At 40.1% G+C, this 19,481-nt stretch overlaps 1 protein-coding gene across 4 annotated transcripts in view; it reads right to left on the bottom strand.

Moving 5' to 3' along the window:
* anks1b (ankyrin repeat and sterile alpha motif domain containing 1B) overlaps positions 1 to 19,481 on the bottom strand; it is a 217,359-nt gene that overhangs the window by 80,878 nt on the left and 117,000 nt on the right. For all 4 annotated transcript variants that reach the window (XM_075471669.1, XM_075471666.1, XM_075471667.1 and 1 more), the window contains 2 exons: positions 14,121 to 14,277; positions 1,892 to 2,028 (listed from right to left, as the gene is read on the bottom strand). In XM_075471669.1, coding sequence (XP_075327784.1) covers positions 1,892 to 2,028; positions 14,121 to 14,277 — 294 coding nt within the window. The remainder of the gene's footprint in view (positions 1 to 1,891; positions 2,029 to 14,120; positions 14,278 to 19,481) is intronic.

The following is a 19,481-nucleotide window of genomic DNA, read 5'->3' as shown; positions in this document are numbered from 1 at the left end:
CAGCGGGAGCACTAAAATGAAATTAAATGAATTCTTGAGTATTAATTATGCGCCAATAAAATTGAACTGTGTTGTTCCTTGATTATATGCGCTTCAAGCTGAGCAGAGGCCCACTGGGCACCACATGTGATCCCTCTACACATATTAGTTAACATGCCAAAGATAGGTCCATGATAATGGGGGAGAGCGGTGGAAAAAGAGAAGGGTGAGTCAAGGACTTTCAAGGAGTTAGAGGATGGTGATGTTCGAGGGGATTAACAGAGGCCATTTCATGCCATAGTCAACTGAAAAACTCAAGAATCTTTATCTCGAATGAGGAATATAAACTTACTTATAAGGTTATCATCAAGAACCCCTAATAAAGACTTTACTTAAGATTCCTTACACTGAAAACACCGCTGGGTTGGGTTTTTTTCTTTTTTGTGCATGTGTGTGCATTATTTCACACCTCATCCTCTCATTGAGAAAACAACTACCTTTAATTATCAAGGTGTAAAACATCCGTGTTGTGCTTGTTTGTCTGATACCATCTACCCAGAGACAGAAGTGAGAAGAATACATTTATCTTTAGTCACTAATGAGGCCGACTTGTTTTTGTGTTTGAATAGCTTGGTGTGGATTCAACATTATTCCTGATCAGTGACATAATCTATTCTGTTGTTCATGATGTACAAGTATGTTACAGAACTAACACATGGGAAGTTTTCAGTTTGTTTAGAATGCAGGCACCTATTTCTGATCATTCTGATACACATTTAATATATCTCTAACATTACATTGGCTGCCCAGGAGGTTCCTTCCTCAAAATAACTGCTGAAATGCTGAATCTTTATTAGATTCCACACATATGTGCCAGTCATTTCTGTATCATTAAATCAGCCGATGATGAAACAGACATCATAGCCTCAGGCTGCCAGCCTTGGCCTCTCCCACTGGATCCCATCAGACACTATATCCTCAATCTTTTCAATGTCAGGGCTTTAACGATTAAATGAGAATCTATCATTTTAGTCTAGATGAAAGTGGAAGACAAAGGGATGAGCTTAGAGGTAACAAAGAACAACAACCCCATCTTTAACAAACTGGGGACGCAGCAGAGTTCAATGTTTCTTGGCTCCAGTTCTAATTTTGCTAATAAATTGCTAGACTGCACAGAAATGCAGTCATCAATAGAAATGAAAAATCTAACATTTCATTGTGCACCAACACACTTTTAATACATCTAAATAATAAACTTGCACCTCTCTAGAGCACCAACAGTTGGTTGGAGGAGGGTTGTATCAATATTCTGGTGCAGTGCATAGGAGCACAAACATAACAGCATGATATCCCTTAAAATGGATAGATATCCCTTAAAATGGATTAAAATGGGCTTGTCGCTACCCTGTGCTTGCGGCACACGTTTGGGGGTACAGAGGAGACATCCTCAGTTACATACATGCTTTACTCGTGGATGTTGTTCTGCTTGCATCTAAGCACGAGGAAACTGTCTGTGTTTACACCCATAGCTAGTTTCATGGAAACACAACAAGCACGTCAATCTTGCAGCATCATTTGGGTTTTGATGACCAGAATGTGAATTTATCATCAGAAATTATGGTAAATTCCACAAACTCCAAACTACGATGAGTGTGACTGAGCAACACACACAGACAGAGCAATGTAGATGAAACTGAAACAATCAAGGAGCGAGGTAGACAGAGACAGTTACCATTGTGTGTGTGTGTGTGTGTGTGTGTGTGTGTGTGTGTGTGTGTGTGTGTGTGTGTGTGTGTGTGTGTGTGTGTGTGTGCGTGCAGGTGTTTAAGCTGCTTGTGGGCGGATGCTGTGATGTTCAATAATGCATCAGGTGCCTTACAACACATTAATTAGTTTGTGCACACACATTCACCTGTGGGCGGATGACTCTCTCGATGTTCTTCAGGGCCGTGTCGGGGGAGGGGGGAGAGCAGTCTGGTGTGGGGCCTGTTGAGCAGTTGTCATAGTTACCGTGCTCCCCCTCACTCACTGTTACATGGGACAAGTGACCTTGGAGAGAAAGAAAAGAGTGAGAGGCAGGTTGAAAGACTGAGCTGAAAATCTGTTCATCATTACAGTTTTCTTTTAAAACAAATTCACCGGGCAGCAGAACCAGAGCCTCAGGAGTTTGTGCTTATGTGGATGCTGCTCGTGAAAAACAGCTAAAAAAGGTGGAAAACACACAAAGAGTTGCAACCATAAACAAAATTTAGTGTCACAGTGTTACAGGATATATGGAATAGGATTACAGTACCCAAAAGGTAGCCTTCTGTGCCAATTTCATCCAATCCGTTTGAAATATTTCACAGTATGACCTATCTTGCTAAAATTGACTGTTAATATACATAATTAACCCAGTTTTTAGACTGAAGGTTTTTACAGATACAGGTCTTATTACTTTTTTTTTTTTACTCCAAGTGCTATCCTTTAACCCCTAAAACAAAAATATGAACATTTCTGTGTGAAAAAACAATTTTCAACAGTTTCTTTACCCTAACCCTGTAAAAGGAGCACATCAAACCAATCTAGGCACAGGTGGTTGAATGTCCCACAGATGCTGACGCGATGCAGAAGCTCAGCAATGAAACTGGATGGTGCTTAGTCCGTTGTGTGCAGTGTGCCGGTTTCTAAAAGTCAATCTTATCTTTCCACTGAAACCGTTAGAGCCATTTACAATATTCAATTGCTTGAATTTTAAGATGGTTGAGTTTTAAAACAAAAAGGCAACTGGCTCATCCTCCCTTGTGGAATAAAATTTTGGGGAAGGTTGAATCATGTCCTGCACTTTCATCGTTTATTTGTGTCACAACAATGTGTAAAAACTCAATCTGACAACAGTCACAATGCATATTGTGGATTCAGCCCAAACTGTTTGGAACCTTTTTAACAATTTCAAAGAATAACTATGAAACTTCACTAATGTGTTACCTTTGAACTGCTCTTTAGTGCCATTTTGTAAAAGTGAGAAATAAAAAAATAAAGAAAAGAGTTCAGCTCGGTGCATAACAGAGCACTTCCACGCACTAATGCACGAGCAATCACAGATGTTTTAGCATAAAGTAGTAGTGAGGACAGAGTATTTTGTCATTTTACAACCCTTCGCAACAACCACAGTAGGAAGATATGACTGCTGTCCAGTGCAGTCTGATGTCTCTTTCACTTCTAACACACACACACACACACACACACACACACACAACTGAGTCTAGAGCTAATTTCCCCAGTGTTGGACCATTTAACAGGCGGTGGGGGGGAGGGGAGGGGGGGGCACAGAGGAGACGAGTGCTAAAATAGCCTGAATTAAATTTCACAGGGACAAGGCATCTGTCTTAATCAAATGAAAGCGGACAAACAGATCAACACAATACTTTTGTCAAAGGTGTTCAGATGGAAACACACACGCCAGCAGCTTTCTCTCAGCTGCCACCTGCCTACATGGATCCAGCCAGGAGCCACAATATCATCCAATTATGGCGCAAGACCCAGCCAGAAGTATTATCACACACAGGGTGACATCACTATCAGTGAAAGCATACTCGTAACGGCTGTTGGGGGTTTGTTGCCTACAGAAACAGTTGGAATCAGTTAGCTTTAATCAGTTTCCACAGGAAATCCAGAGCACTGTTGTTGATGGCTCGGAGCTCTTACCAACCTCAGCTACTCAGAAAAACAAATGCATCCTGCTCAAAAAAAATGGGCCATGATTTTAGAATTTCTAAATTGTCATCCAATCAAGTAAACAGTTTATTCGGCTATATCATGTTCTTAAAAGTTTCCCCTTCTTTTTTACCATGACCTGGTACTATCACCACACTGGTAACATACTGCACTGTTTGTCAACAACAGCTAAAACCAAAAAAGACAAACTCTGCTCTACTGTTAGGCTACAGTTCCTCAGTGTGGAACTGTGAGATTAGATTACTGGTGTTTCAGTAAGAAACAAGTGAAGCCAAAGACCTCTACAAGCGTACAAAAGTAAATTCTTTAGAACAGAAAAAAATTAAATGTTGCATGGTCTGTTAGATGACAAATAACATAAAGTGTCCTGATTATTTACTGTAAATCTTTACATTTCTTTATATACATATATATTCTGAACGTATTCTTTTTCATGGCACATGATTTTATCGACTTAAAGTGGACATGGCGCGATCATTTCCAGTTATTTCTTATCTTGGACACCTATAGATTAGCTATGCACACTTCATAACTCCAAATAGTTTGTAATTAGTTCAGAACAAGGGAGAGCTTTCTTTTGAGGTCGCCTGCTCTTGAGAACGAGAGGATCTGACTACAGGGTCTTCTGATAGGTTTGAATTCGCTACATACACAGCATGTTTCGGGTAAATATGCTCAGCACCTGCTCGAGTGAGTTATTCCGTTTCTGAGCTGTTGTAGAAGAAACAAGTAGATGCATTCAGCTGTCTGGTATCTGCATTTATTAACACAAAGTAACATTAGCCTCTTCAGCTGGCTTTTTACTCAGTGTAACCGTAAAGTTTGTATTAAAATCCATTTGACATCTAGTGCCAACACAACACCATCATTTGAACCGGTTTCACTCACCACTTTGCATTGCAGTTCGGACTTGTGTCGGTTTAGTTCTCTCACATTTTTAGCTTCAGTCTCCCTGCAAAGTCTACATCGTACTGGTTCTTGATCATACAACTGTTGTCTGTGAAGTGTAGCAAATAAATGCAAATATTTTCCCCAACTGTGTCACTGGTTAGAAAAAGCAAACCGCATCCACTGATCCAAGACTGCTGGGTCTTTGAGGGAAGCTGAAAAGGGTCAACTTGCCCTCACAACTAAAAACAAGTCATCCTGAAGACATCTCTGATGCAAAAACAAAGCAGTGCGCTCTGAAAAAGTCCCTGCAGATCACTGGTTCCTCACTGCATGAAAATTTTTGCTTTTAAATTGTTCTTGGTGGATAATGTGCAAGCTTGAGCTCCTGTGGGCAGAAAAATGCCACAAGAAGTTGGCAATAAAAGGAAACCCTAAACTGCGACTTGGATAAAATGGGTTCCGTCTGAATAAAAATACAAAAAACATTCGTATACATCTGTTTTTGAGAACTGGTTGATGTTTAAGACGATAACATTTTAATAAAAGTGTTATTTCACCACAGTCCAGTTTTATCTGGATCTTTGACATGTGTTACCAATTAGCTCTTTTTGAAGTTGATGAATAAATCTGATGTTGCATTTGTCCATATTCATATGCATTTCTAAGTATATATAAAATATTTTACATGGCCCATAAAGTAGCATGCATTCATTTCACATCTTTGTTTCAGTTATTTTCTATGAATTTCTTTTACAGAGTGAAGAGGCTGAGAAGTATTCTCACCTCTCTAATAGAATAAAGAAAGAAAAACGGCAGCAAGAAGAGCGCATCACTTTTGCAAAAATTGAATTACAAAAAAGAATTACATTATCAACGGTGAGTCTTGAAGTGACAATATACTCGCAGGAGGTTTGGCCCAAAGTATGCCTAATGCACATTTGACACTATAAGGAGTCCTTGAAACAATTCCAAAACAAAAACATTGGTTCAAAATATTTGTTTCTTCTCACAGAACATTTGTTTCTGCATTTCAGAAACCGTAGCCATTTGCATTTTTTAAAGCTCCTTCACCATAAGGACTTCAAAACTGAAAGTGTCCACGCCTGCCTCAGAGTGTGCCATCATCTTCCATCTTATTTTCATTTTTTAACAATCTGGCTGCAGACACACAATCAGAGACACATCTGTCCTGCAGGGACAGCTTCACAGCATCACTCAAACGTGTGTGTCTTCATGTGCATGCCTGTAAAAACAGACAGTGAGATTTTACTTAAGGATGTCCAAATACAGAGCTGTGGACACACACAGAGGAATATACATATAGACACATACACACATGAAGGAACTGCCTGGAGCTGATTCAATAATTAATGCAGACATAAACAGACAACAGAAACTGGAAAAATAACTAGACACAAAAGGGAGGATGCAACAGAGATAAATATAGATACTGAGGTTTTGTCCTGTTGAATAAATAAGCCTGTCAGGACTGAGGCTTTGATGATGGATGTCGTCTCTGTGTGTGTGTGTGTGTGTGTGTGTGTGTGTGTGCATCTTTGCTTCCTTCAGAGCTTCCTTGGGCTCACTCCCAGGAGAGACTTACAGTCCTCCTTGCCAAAGGAAATATGCATTTGTATGCATTTACACATGTATGCACTGTATGACAACGTGTAAGTAATTACCTCTGAAAAACTACTAAACTCTGAAATGTTTTAACACGTTCCAGATGACTGTGAGATTTTGGCATTCGAAGCATGACGAAGCTTAGGTGTACATCCAAACAACTGCAGAGCTCATTATGGCAGGCATGCAGCAGTGTGTAGAGGAGGTGTGTGTCTAAGTAAATTCATGGTGTTACCTGGAATCCAATCAAATGCTCTTTTCCCGTTTGCCTAACAAGACAAAAACTGTCAAGATGTGCTCTTCAGTTCTGTTCTTGTCAGTTCTCGTCAGCCTCTAAGCAACTCTGACAAAATCTCAAACATTCATGGAAAAAAAGCAAAAAGAAAAGACTCGACCTATAAGGACATAAAATCATCCGGTTCTTACAGGAGCTTAAAATGAGGGCAACACAACTTCAGATAAATTAATCATAATCATATGAGTCACTTTAAACAGCCATAACAAAGTAATCATTTCTGTACAAGGTTATCAGTCTCTCACACCCTTGTCAAAGAAGTCTGGCTCACTCTTCTTTACAAGGCTGCTTCAGCTCATTGAGCTCTGAAGCACTTGTTTATGCACAGCTCTTTTAAGATGCCGCCACAGCAGGTAGAGGACCGAGCTTTGACAGAGATGTTGTCGACTCAACAACTCCAAGGTACCTCGATGACTCAATAACTAAAGTTCCCAGGTATTGTGGCTGCAAAGCAAGACCAAAACATCACCCCTCCTCCATCATGCCTGACAGCTGGTCTGAGGCGTTTGTGATGATGTTTGACCGTCTGTGCATTGAGGTCAAACATCTCCATCTCTTGTGGTTTGATGTGATTTTTAGAGAGAGTCTGAGTCTCCCGCAACCCCTTCAAACAAGCATGGCTTGTTCCCTCTTTTTCTAATTGTTCTGTCATGAATTTGAACTTAACATGCTAACTGAGGCTGAACAGAGTCTGACAGGTAGCTCCTGGGTTTCTCTGAGCATTACCCATGTCTTTCCTGCTTGGCACGGTGTTAACACAAACCTGAATGCTGGTAAGTGCCTCGCTGCTACGTACCCTCTTAATTTCTTATTGGAGCAGTAAGCTTTTTTCCACACACTGCTTCTGTATAATCGCTTTTTTGTTCCCCCAAAATAAATGAAAGTGTCATACGTCATATATCGCTGTTCATCTTAGGATGCATTTACCCTACGTCTCCCATGTGTTATTTACATCCGCGTCAAATTACAATCCGTCTCTGAACCTTACACTTGTGCTTTGATCATTGTAGGAGCCATACATTGATTTTGAGTTGTTTTACTTTGTATTATTCTCATTTTGTGTGCACGTGCATGACGTCAGCGGAGGCTGTCGCCGGTGTCTGTGGGTGGCACCTTGGGTGTGTTTTTTCTTTAAATGAGCAGGTGAGCTCAGCTGTGACGTGATGAGCCTGGATCATGGCGGCTGGGTGAGCTTGGGGAAAAAAACTTTCTGTTGACCGTAAACGTAAACGTAATATTAAACCAAATAACTTGCACCGTCAGAGGCAGCCTTGCACGGCTTGTGAAATGCACCAAAAAGAAGTAAGTGTCTGTCTTTTATGTACAAGCTTGTGAGATGGAGCAATAAATAACACCATCGTGTGCAATAGTTCTGCGTGACGCGTCATCAGTATAAAACCCCATGTCTTAGCCGGCCGCGGCGTTTGGATTGTTTGTTAAGTTTATACGCCGCAATAATCATTTTGAGGAACAAACACCAAATCTGCTCCATTTACATCAATCCACTTTGTAACAATTTGCAACAGCAAAATAATCTGAGCAATACAAATGCTTAAAACAGAAATGATATATTAAAAATATGATTGTTATGTTAGAAAGACACTGGGCTCGAGAGGTGCAGGCTGGGTGGGGATGCATGTATGGTAATAAAAACATTACAAGGCACCACAGCAAACACTTAAAACAATATAATCCAACTAATTCATTTTACAGGCTAAACTTAATTGGATATTAAAGGACAAGACCGTTTGTTTGACATTGGGCCCTTGATTTCACATTATAACATGATGTTCTACTCACCCCTGCTTGTTGTTGGTCATTTGGAGCTGTTCCGGAGAGGCGTCTGGCTGCTCTCTTGAGATATTCGGCCATGAAACGGTTTCCTATGGGCAACGTTATACAGGCACAAACTATGCTGTTTCTAATTTATTAATTACTGTACACTAGCACTGATAACGTGGAGGTGCGTCACTTACTTAAAAAAATCCGCGTTACTGTAATTTTGAATTTTTGTCATAAAGTGGGTGTTACTGACGTCATCATCGTGCTACTACCACAGACAGCCCACAGACAAACACACACAGACTTTACGACAAAAATTCAAAATTACAGTAACCCGGATTTTTTTAAGTAAGTGACGCACCTCCACGTTATCAGTGCTAGTGTACAGTAATTAATAAATTATAAACAGCATAGTTTGTGCCTGTATAACGTTGCCCATAGGAAACCGTTTCATGGCCGAATATCTCAAGAGAGCAGCCAGACGCCTCTCGAATATCTTTGGAACAGCTCCAAATGACCAACAACAAGCAGGGGTGAGTAGAACATCATGTTATAATGTGAAATCAAGGGCCCAATGTCAAACAAACGGTCTTGTCCTTTAAGGGAAAAAAAACACTAAATAAAAAGGAAAAGTGTGGGAGTATAATTATGTTCTTGCAGAAATTTCATCTGGCTGTCAGCAATGACAACACTTTATTGCTTTCCCTCCAACAAGTCAATGGGCCTCAACCCTTTTAATGTCAGAGTCCTGGAGCTGCTACAGGCTGCCATTAGCTACTCTAAGCCTCCAGCGCCGACCAAAGTGGGACAAATGGTGCGAGACGCAGCGACATCAGTTTTATCCGACAGAGGTGACGGTGAAGTCAGTGTGAGAGGGAGAGTAAGGAATTGGTTGAAGCCTTTATTCAAACACCTTTCAGGTAGTAGCTGTTAAGTGTGGACCTTTTACTGGCCAATTTGAACTCGGTCTTGGATTATTAGCATGGCGGTAAAAATATTCCATCGTGCAGCTGTTGAAAGTTTACATGATTGAACATTAAACGTTTTCTATTAATCATCAGGATTGTGTAAGTTCAATTTATTGGTTTAAAACAAACAGTTCTGTTAGTTTTATATATTTTTTGTGTATACAGTCATAAGTATCTGTGAATTAATGACTTCACTGCAAGATACAACTCCTAATGCAGAGAGAAAAATTGAATACAACTTTATTGTGCATAACAGAATTGAGGAAGTGGGCTTCTTTCTTTAAATCACTTCCAGTCAATCCATGTTGAGTAAATAAAATGATTTAGAAAATGGAAAACAATACAGCAATGGAACTATCAATGCATTTAACAGTTTAATGAGAACTTTATATTATTCATTACATTCACACTGTTCTCAGGTAGTGTGACCGATCAATAGAGCTACTAAAGTACGCTGCAGGATTGCCAACAAACATGGTAACAGCAACAGCAGCTGTTTCCAATGTAGACTCATGGATGTATAAAATCAAATGATTTTCAATATTTTTAAAAAGCTCTCAAAAATGCAACTAAATTGAGAGATGAATCTAGGAGGTTTTGAACGGTTATGATCATGGCGGAGTCACTTATGATACACCCATTTAAAAAAAAAAAAAAAAAAAATTTAAAAGAAAAGTTTCTAGCACTCCCAAATACATTCGTCCTGGCATAAAAGACCAAATATGTAACCATATCAATGTGTGAGCGCCAACAAACAGCTTTTTAGGTGAGTTTAATCAACTAATTCAAACTTAAGGCTGCGGTTAATATCTTTTAAAGCCTGAGGGTTTTCTGAAAAAATGTCCAATAAAACCTTTCATTTGTCAGCTTTCCAACCAAAAACTACAACCACTGAGGAAACTACAACATTAAATCTAATAAAAGGCCAGAACCATCAGTTTTTATTGTAAAATCGTTACCTTTAATCTCACATTTATCAAAATGTTATAAAGTAATAATTGTGCATCTTGAAATAGTTGATGTGACGCCCATGTTGCATCAGGCTTTAAAGCTAAAGGCATACATATGTTGCATCAGGTCGGATGATATGTGACAAAATATAGGAGTTGTGAAATAATGTAGAGGATACACTTATGCCCAGACACAAAACAAGAACCGTTTATTTTACCCCTTTTCTTTTTTGATATTCAACCCTCAGTGGTGGCTAGTTTGGGGAGTGTTAGTTTATCTCAAGAGTGTTAGTTTATTTTAAGAGAAGTCAATTGATAGTAGAAAAGAAACTTTTGTTCTAACCACTCAGCACTGCTCTGAGCTTTCCATCTGCTCCATAAGAGAGAAAAGGCTTTGGAGCTTTGTTCGCATCTTCTTCAGCACCGGTCTCCTGCCTTCCTGTAATGTGGCCATGAATATTTAGGGACTTAAAAATTGTCAAACTGTCAAATTGTCAAAACACTGTACACGCATGTTTATGTCATACAGCAGCCAAAAGTGTGGTTCCCTTCTGTGTTTGTGCATTTGCGTGGGAATCTGCCCCTCTCTCGCCGTCAGCGACTTTCCCAAATCCCCTACTCACACACCAGGCCAGCATGCTGTGTAAATTCACATTAAAGGCATCTGCAGGCAAGTGGTGCAGTGGTAAGATTTCTTCATTTGAAACAAATCCATCTCATACAGCAAGAATAATCCCAATTTATTGTACAAAATGACTGTTTTAAATCTCATTTAGTGGTAGGATTATGCTTACTAGTCTGTTCTAAATGTACTTTCTATTACAAAGAACACAATTCTATTTCTTTATTGTCATTGCGTCAGAAAAGATGTGGTGCAATGGGATGCAACGTTCCCATGAATACTGCAGCACCTAAAATAGGACTGTCTATCAAGATGAGGTGAATCTCAGGACACCTGACAGAGATGGTGAGAAAGGAATAAAAGTAAAGTAAAATTAAAGGAGAAGGAGGGGCAGTAAAGTATCCGAGATACCAAGACATGAAATAAGGGAAATTCTATTCAGTGGCAGCTTCAGTGACAACTGTTCTGTTGTGTAGCAGCAGGGCTAAGCGACAGTCTGCAGATGGAATTTGTTACAGCTGTCCTGATTATTTGGGGCTGTGGAGAGTATTAGACTGTCTCCACCTGCATTACTATCACTGCAGCAGCCCATACCTGCAGACAGCTACCCAGCAGCGCAGCACAGGTGAGTATCAGGCAGGGCTTACACTGCAAGAAAATATCAATCTTTAGCAACAATAAGACTCATTTCAGTTTCAACTCAACCTATCAGCAACAAACCCATGGTGGTGAGTTAAGACACTGATAAAACGAGCAGATTTGTGAGACAAAACATTTTTCCCAACTCATACTACTTATTTGACAAAACCTTTGCTAACAAATATACCTTTTAGATTGAACAACTTATCAGTTCACTGAAAGGAAGACCATTTTTTGCAGCGGAATGCACGAAGTCTCCTTTTCCTCTCATATCAATCCCACTTCCCCCATGTTCCTTCCTCATCACATCCTTCCTCTCAGTGGCAGATAAGGGAGACTGACGCACACCCATGTCCAATTAGCCTGACATGTTACTGGACTCAGAGCGGGAATCCAGGATTTTCCCTCCTGTTGCATCACAGGTTTTCATTAATGTTGATGTCTCAGTCTGATTCAAGTCTCCAACTTCATCCGCTGAATGTTACAGCTGCTCCCTGTCTGCGAAAGACTCTTTCTCTGCTGCCTGTGAGGGTTTATAAAGCATTTGCAGTCATTTTCACCAATAACAAGGAAATGTAGGGAACTCTGTGTCACATTCTCCCTCAGTTTCTTTCATTTGGTCAGGTAACAACACTCGAAAGTGCTGAGAACAAACAACACCCACACTGCTCACTTACGTCAGTGGAGCAATTTTCCACCAACAGAGACTTAAAGCAACTAACCTCCTGCTTCATATATACAATTCAGACTGTACCATTGACAGCTGAACTCTCCAATAACCTGCAGCCAATCAGATTCAAGATGCTAATTATAAATGTGGGATGAGACCCAATCTAGCCTTTACAGCAGCCTCTCTCTGCTCCATTTGCGGGGTAGAAGGATGTGAGGAGGGGGGTGTCACTAGCAAAGACAGTTCCCATGGCAACATACAGGTGACTCACCATACAGGGATGCAGTTGCCCTGACAACTGGCAGTGTGTAGCTTTGCTATGGGAGCCGAGTGAAAGGAAAGAACACACTGTGGGTGTTTGTTGTTGTGGGTGTCGAGGTACAACACAGCAAACCAAGCAAGAGATGAGCAAAGAGAATCCTCTCAGAGGTCATCGGAGGATTAGCTCATCCAACATTGAAATCTGATTTGAAGACGGTGAAAGAAAACCCACTGAACCAATAATAAAAAAAAAACTGCAGAATGGCTACTTCAGTTTAATATTCCTACTAAGGTTTTACATTTATAGAGAAAGAGACTGCAAAGAGACTCATCAGTCTGGATGAACTTTGAGCTGTTGTCAAATTGGAGGATCTGTGGTCTAATTAAAGGAGAATTCCGGCATTTTTACAAACATATCCCATCTGTTGGAGACCAAGGGAAGTTGGCCAAAGGGAAAAACGCGAGATACACGTTAAGAGCCTCAGGAAAGGTTAAAAGCTTGCCCGATAGAGCCCGCTTTCATGGAAATCAGCGCAATCGGACAACTTTGCGCAGCGGGCATGAAAATTTCTCGCGTTTTTCCCTTTGGCAAACTTTCCTTGGTCTCCAACAGATGGGATATGTTTGTAAAAATGCCGGAATTCTCCTTTAACAAGAACTAAAGATAAACATTTCAAAAGTAATTCGTAAATCACACACCTTCCCTTTAAAAATAAATCCTGCCACAATAGTGCTATGCTGCTCTCATTCTCACCCGCAGGCCCCACTTGCTTTCTACCATAAAAGGGTGTAATTACACAATCCAATCTGCTTTCAGGTGGTCATTTTCTGCCACTGAAGCTGTGATTATTCTAACAGTAAGAAGTTCTTATGTAATCTTGATTTTGAACAAAGTAAAGGTAATCGCATCGCACTTTTTAAAGGCCGAAACTTTAAAGGGTACATCCATTCATCCATTTTCATCCGCTTATCCGAGGTCAGGTCACGGAGGCAACAGGTCCAGGAAGAAACCCAGACAACCCTCCCCCCAGCGACACTTTCCAGCTCCTCCTGCGAGATCCCAAGGTTTTCCCAGGCCAGAAGGGATATAATCCCCCCAGTGAGTCCTGGGTCTGCCCAGGGGCCTCCTCCCAGTAGGACGCACCTGAGAAACCTCAACGGGAGGCGAGCTACAGTAAAATAGAGCAGGAACTCAAAGTGATGGCAACACTGACCATGAAGAGCCATTATTGGTTGAGTCTAATGGTATGCCTACATATCTTTTTGGTGGGTGACCTGTGATTATTTTGGGTTTTGGCACATTTCAACTGGTGTTACACAAGGCCGACTTCTGTTTGATGACTGCCAAACCTTTTCTTTTTGTTCCATATTTTGTACACAATACAATCTGAGATTTGTATTTTCAGGAAGGACATGCTTCATCTCACTGCTTGACCTCGTCTACACAGACTCAATCATCGGCGTGTTCTTTTTCACAAGGCTATTTTGAAAAAAAACAAAAAAACCATGTGAAGCCATGGTCTTTCCTCTGGATTTACTCCTGCTCTCTGTTCCCGAGAGCCAATGATCCATTTAGTTTAAGTTTAGTTTAATCTTCACACTATGATCTTAGCTACCAATATAAAATAAGAATACAGTTTTGAAAATGAGGTCATTTATATTTTTGGAACTGAACGGCACATAGGAAGCAAAACTCAGTAACATTGTAGGTTTGTTGTCCTACCATTGCGTGAACATGTGTTGAGTCGGTGGGTGATATCGAGGGAGCTGGGCTTGCGTGTGACAGCAGTGGTCACGGACTCGTACGGGTTGTCTTCGTCCTCCGGCAGGAAAACATCCAGCGATGGAGAAGTGACGATCTCGGCCAATCGCTTAGAATCCTGCAAAGGGACAGAGAAACGCAACAAAAATGAGCCATTTGCTTAAACATAATCCCAGCAACAACGACTACAATCGAACGCCTGCTTTTCTTTCACCACCACTATAAGTGCAGGTTTTATTTGAATCATGGCAGCGGGCAGTAGCAGATGCACTTTATTCATTTAACACAAAGACAACAGATGACATTAATTATGTACTGTAATCATATTGGCCAATTATTCCCTCCAACAGCTTGATACATGATGTATGCTGATGAATAGCAAATGAAAAGTAATGTGAAGAGGCTGCTTCCATTCATATATAGATATAGATTGATCCTAAAAGCTGAATGTGAACTATAGAGAAAATAATTAAATATATAATAGGGTCTATTCAGGATCAGAGGTGTCCATCTTTTTTTTTTCTTCCTTTAATTGCCTTTGCCTGAAGCATCTCAGCTCAATAATCTCTCAGTTCAGCTCAAGGCTATTGTTCAAGACAACCATATTCACATGGTTGGATAGTCATGAAAGGTCTAGGTCAGAGTTCTCTCAAAATAAAAGGAGAAAGTTTGAACTTTTCTCACTTCTAAATTCTAAAAGGACTTCCTATTTTTTTTCCTTCTTTTTTTGTGTTGGTTTGTTTTGTTTTCCTGGGGCTTTTCTAAATACAAATAACACCTTTTCTGTTTGAACAGCCGATCGCCGTAAAACTGCTGATATTTTCAAGGTTCATGTGATAGATCCTCCAGTGTTGAGATAATGGCTTTAAATCGTGAACCTAATTTTAGTTTTATTAACAGATGAAAGATGTGGCTGTTCATCACAAAATAGCTTCAGGGTCTCATTTCGTCACATGGTGTGAAAGTATTTTATAAAGAGCGATACATCTGCTGGAGAAAAAGGGCTAAAACTCCCAAAAGCACAAGGGATACAGAGTAAAAACAGTCTTGATAAAACCATCAAAACAGCTTCTGTTTTGTCTACTGAAAGCAGAGCAACTGAAATTGGTGCTTTTTTTTCCTCTTCCCTTTTTTAGTTGAATAGATTTGTTGCCAATAGATCCAACCCTGATATTTCCAGTTTGTAAAAAAGAGAAAACTTAATGAATGAATCTAAGCCATCTCACCCAATAAATTTAAGCAACCAGCAATGAGACATTATCAGTGGACAAGATGTAATCAGAAGGCTTGAAGCTGATATCCACGCATCATCTTCCAAGTTTAGTGAGGAGGAAAAAAAGATATTTTTAAAATCAGGTTCATTGACTTGATTTACTGCAAACCCGAATAAAAACAATGAAAACCTCTTAGACTTCTCACCAATATCTCTTGAGATCCACGTCACAGAGCTGTTTTTCTTTCTATTCATTTTTAAACTTCCAGGTCTTCCTTTCTCAATTTTTATTTCTTAAGCTTCCTTAAGTGACTCATTAAATAAACTGCAAAATGCTTCAATTGTAATTTGAATATTTAGTAAATCAATCATTTTTAGTAAAAGTGGCTTGCAGTACTGTGAAAATAAACCCTCATTTGAAATTGAATAATTAGGTTTTCTTTTACGTAACTGCTTCTTCTGGATTTTCAGATTGTTAATTATTGCAGTTCTGGTGAAAAAGTTGAGCCCCAAAGGGCTCAGAGAGGAGGCTGAAGTCCCTTCTCACTGTGGCAGATGTGCACCGAGAAAGAATGAAAAACAAGAGTGACTGATGTGCACCAGGGCAAAAAAGGTTACAGGGCTCGCAACATTTCAGCTATCAAGACCAAACATTTCTCCCCAGCAATGCAGCCTCTGAATTTCTGTCTTTTCCCCATAACGCTACTTTCTATCATCATCTCCGGAGTGTCCCTTGGCAACAAGCCCTGATAGGAACCTGCCCAATTAAATCAGGAGTAAACTGTTGTGTGTGGCTAAAGCAGTGCTCAGTACTGCTTCAAATGTTTCTAAATGATGACTCCATCCAACCTCTCCTCATTTAACACTCATTATTCTCTTGTCATGGTCTGCTACTACATTACCCACACTGCACCAGGCCATCAATCATATACTGAGCACCTTCAAAAATGAATAAATCACTTTGGCTGATACTCAATCTGAGATTTATTCCACACCACACTTAAAAAAGGCCCAAGCAACTCAAAGCACCCTCTCTTCTTTTTTTTTCCTCTCCTCCATTTCTATCTCCATCAACACTCAATTAGATTGCCATTACCAGCTAATGGTGATCCAGTCAGTCTCGAATGCCTTCCCTCCACAGGTGGCCAGGCACCGATTTAAAGTGAGAGCTCCGTTTACTCAACAAGCTGAAGGAAAGGTTGAGAGGGCTCTCAAAGAGCCAACAAATTGTGTCTGTGCCAGCTTCAGGTACATAAAATCTTTACCTGGCATTATCATGTGACAACTTCAATTAAAAATACAATGAATACAAGAACCCTGCAAGTCACCACAACATGCAATTTTATGGCTGGCTGCCCCTGTATATTTCTTTTCTTTCCAAACTAAGGAAATCCACTTCTGTAAAGCTGCATGCAGCAGTTCAGCCTCACCTCCGTCCCTCCCTCCCACACACAGTACATATTAGCCCCTTCCTGCTTAATGCTGACACACCAGATCAAGATGCACTCTCGGTAGACTCACCGACTGACACTAACTAGTTTTAGTAAGATTTAGGCTTCTCTTCACAACATATCAGCACTTTCTTTTTGGAAAAAGCACCGAGCAAAAAAGGTAGCAACTTCTTGAACGAACTTCGAGCAATGATCCGTTCCTCGTGCTGCTTCACTTTGCTTCGATCACTCGGAGGAACACTTTTCTATTGCTTTATTATAGATAAAAACACAGACTTAAAAGTGACAGCTGACTACGCACCACAGTCTGCCCAGCGAGGTGCAGAACGATCTGGGACCACAAGACAGCTGACAGGCATTCTGTTGCAAATAAGAATGAATTAAAATATCAATAAGCAAAAAGCATGTGGTGAGATACTGTTGTGATGTACCAAATGCTGAGTTAGCACTCCTGCCAGGATGCCCTTTGTGCAAGTTTAGGATACAGGACTTCAACTGATGCAGCTGTAACAACAAACGCGAGCACGGCTGGTGCTCGTTTTAGATTATGTACCTAGATATTTCATGGACTTACAGATGAGACGCAGTATTTGGTAGAATCATTTGTGATTGATAGCTGATAGTCATTCACTTAGTGCAGCTGCTTCTACAGTACGTCTCCATTAGCATCAACTAGGCCGGACACTGATGGATAGCTGAGATACAGTCTGACAGATGGGAGCTATGCGCTGCATGTGTTCTTTTCCAATCTAGTATCCGTCTTTCATTTCTCGACTGATTTAACATCCGTCTCTTGCTGCAACAGCAGGCTTTGTTTTTTGATCCATAATATGGCTAATAACCCAACAGCTGATCCTTGGGCATAAGGTTATTTTTTGTGTCTTGTTTAATTATCTAGTTGTAAATGACCACTTAATTTTAATTTTTAACATAGCAATTATAAACTACTGTCAATAACTCACCAGCACATCAGCTCAGTTTTCCAAAGGTTCTCGTAAAACCTTATAGATGATATTTCTCATAACCATTGTTCTTTCCTGTTCTATTTTAATTCAAAGAATCGGGGTAGTTAATATGCAAGTAGCACTTTACTGGTTGTCTTTGAGTTGCCTTAATGATACATTTAAACAAACCGCAATGGGTTTTTTTTCTCCCAAAGCAGATCCGAACTCTAATTACTATGGTCGCTAAACTTAAGATAAATTTGTCAATTTAGGAAATGTATTCATCATACCACTGGAATACTGATGAGCTTGATTTCTCTCAGTATCTTTGAGTCCTCTGTGGGTGTGAGCTTGTGCGTCACCGGGTCAGATTTGGGCAGGAAATGCACTGGATTGCTTTGTGGCACGTAACTGGAAGAGCGTTTTGTTCTTCAAAGCAAACAAAGATGAAGCTAAAGTTGCAACAATTACTCAAAGTGAAAGAAAATCTTAAAAAGAAACAGGAATCATTGTTTTTGGGGCAGGAAGTTGCAACGTTAATGGGACACTCAGTCCTGATTTTAAAGTAAAAGATTAACACAATAATATGTAGTGGAAAAGGCTACTAATCATCCCAAACTATGCTTTCTATAATAATCATAAGACATTACTGTGAATTAACAATGAATTTCACATGTTTTATAAATGCAACAAGCACAGCCGTTCCAACTGATAAAAGGAAAATCTGTTGAGTATAAGAAATGATAGTAATGTCATGATTTCTAAGAACCACACATGAAATTAATTCTAAAAAGGAGTAGAAGACGTGGAAGGCCCTTAATATGTATCATAAATTCATTTCTTATTCTCTCATGTGCTCCATTCACTCATGTCCTTTTATCACTTCTGCTATTCATCATCTCTTTCATGTCTACATTATCTCTCCTTCATCCCGTTAATCCAAGTCTCTATGTTCCACCTTGCCTGCCTAAATAGCAACACAGCAAAACAAAGAGGGGTAACAAAAACTACATTGTTGGAAAAAGAGAAACCGGCAAAAATAGAAGAAGGGACAAGAAAAAAAAAAAACAGGTTGATCAAAGGACACCAGGGTCCAACTCAACACTTACTTTTGAGTTTGTGTCAGCGAAATCCCACGGAGATGAGCATGAGACAGTCAGAGCGGGAAGAGGAAAATGAGTTTGTGCCGAGGAAGGGAAGCAGAGGAAGTGGGAGTGCAGTGGGTTAGGAGCAAGGATTTCCTCACACACACAAATGTAGGAAAAACACACGAGGAACGGGGGGGGGGGCAAGTATAGACAGCATGCTGGATTTCTCATATGAAAGACAGCAAAAGGGAGAAAATATAACAGGCAGTTCAGTTGCAGGATAAAGAACCTTTAACTTTGAGCAAATTTTTTGCTAGTCAGTATCAAAAAATTCCTCACACCCAAAGCTGGAAGCACCTGATTCTGAAGATAAAATGAATTCAGCGGTGTGACAACATGTCAAGCCAGTGTACCTGATATGTTGATGGTATCCTCCTTGCTCCTCCTGCTTGGCCCTGACGGGATCAAAAAGCTTGAAAATGTGGTAGAAAAAGCTGTGTGCTATCTCATATGAGCAGTTCCTCCAACAACAAACCCTCTTGGTCTTCCTTAATTTCCCTCCCTCCCTCCCTATCTTTCTGGGCAGAGATAGGACACAGAGAAACTTGTGTCTGAGCTTAACAGGA

This window comes from Odontesthes bonariensis, chromosome 8 (assembly GCF_027942865.1).
Source record: "Odontesthes bonariensis isolate fOdoBon6 chromosome 8, fOdoBon6.hap1, whole genome shotgun sequence".
In the NCBI taxonomy this organism is placed as follows: domain Eukaryota; kingdom Metazoa; phylum Chordata; class Actinopteri; order Atheriniformes; family Atherinopsidae; genus Odontesthes; species Odontesthes bonariensis.
This window is presented reverse-complemented; position numbering and strand designations above follow the sequence as displayed.